A 1,477-nucleotide genomic window follows, 5' to 3' on the forward strand; every position below is an offset into this window, starting at 1 on the left:
AAGTCAAACACGAAGTGGACTGATGAAGAAAATGATATGAGTGCCTACAATCAAAAAGGTCTTAACTCCATCTTTACTGCAGTATCAGCTGAAAAATTTGAGTTTATATGTCATTGCAAAACCTCAAAGGAGGCTTGGGATATTCTGGAAATTACTCATGAAGGGAATGCCACTGTCAGAGAATCCAAACTTCAACAACCGATGACTAAGTTTGAAAATATGAAGATGCTTGAAACTAAAAAAATTGCTGAATTTTATGCTAGATTGAGTGTGGTGGTGAATGCTTGCAGTAACCTTGGTGATGCAATTCCTGAACACAGAATAATGAAAAACATTTTGAGATCTTTGCCTATGATGTATCACACCAAGAAGACAACGATTGAAGAGTGTAAGAATTTGAACAATTATAAACTTACTGATTTGATTGGTTCTCTTACCACTTATGAGATGGAATTTCCAGAAATAAAGAAAAGCAAGGGCATTGCTCTAAATACAGTGAAAGAAGATGGGAGTGACAGTGTGTAAGAAGACAAAATGGATTATGCTTTGATTACAAAACAATTTCGTAAGTTTTTAAAATCTAAGAATTCAAGACCTGGTGAACAAAGAGGAAATTTAGGTTCAAGTACAAGAGGGAGTCATCCTCGTGAGTTTACTTCTGACAAGTTATCACATACAACCAGAACTATGGAGAAAAAGGGCTCTAAAGATTCACTGAAGTGCTTTGAATGTGGTGGATATGGACACTTTACCTTTGAATGCGCAAATAATTTGAGGAAGCAAAATAGTGGGAAAAATAAAGTAATGGCAGCAACTTGGAGTGATAGTGAGTCTGATAATGATTCAAGTTCAGAAAATGAAGATCAGGTTATCGCTTTCTCTAGGAGAATTCATGCGCAAAAGGATGAGAACTTTGATGTTGAAGAACCTGAGATAGAAATGGTGATGAAGCAATTCAACAATCCCTATGATTCCTCTAAAAAACTGAAGAAGAAAAATGCAGAGTTTGCTGATCAAGTGGTCTTTCTACAAGAAGAACTGACCAGGACTGAAGCTGCCTTTCAATCCCAGCTAAAAACAGAAGAAAATCTGCGTGGGTCTTTGCTTGAAAAAATTCAGATGCTCCAAGACAAGTACTAGCTGCAGAAAGATATAAATGTTTCTCTTACTTCCGAAAGGGACCATGCTAGTGCTGAATTAAAATTAGCAACGGAAAAAATATTTGGTATGACCATTAGTGCAGAGAAGATTGACAGGATGTTAAGTCTGGGAAATAGGGCTGGTGATACTAGAGGCTTGGGTTTTGAAAGTAAAAGGTCTAAGCAAGAGGTCAAATATGTGAAATTCATCAAAGAATCTTCTTCTACTGAAGTGAAGGTTGGCCCAAAGAAATTTATACCAATCTGTCATTTTTGTGGGGTTTTTGGTCATATACGGCCTAGATGCAATATGCTTAGAAAGAAGAAGAGATCAGCTT

At 36.6% G+C, this 1,477-nt stretch overlaps 1 protein-coding gene across 1 annotated transcript; it reads left to right on the top strand.

Moving 5' to 3' along the window:
- The first annotated feature begins 687 nt into the window (after nt 1–687).
- Nucleotides 688–1,140, top strand: LOC117630318 (zinc finger CCHC-type and RNA-binding motif-containing protein 1-like). Its single transcript, XM_034363057.1, has one exon. It carries the CDS (start codon nt 688–690, stop codon nt 1,138–1,140), a length of 453 nt encoding a protein of 150 aa, XP_034218948.1.
- Nucleotides 1,141–1,477: the final 337 nt, after the last annotated feature.

This window comes from Prunus dulcis, chromosome 6, assembly GCF_902201215.1.
Source record: "Prunus dulcis chromosome 6, ALMONDv2, whole genome shotgun sequence".
In the NCBI taxonomy this organism is placed as follows: domain Eukaryota; kingdom Viridiplantae; phylum Streptophyta; class Magnoliopsida; order Rosales; family Rosaceae; genus Prunus; species Prunus dulcis.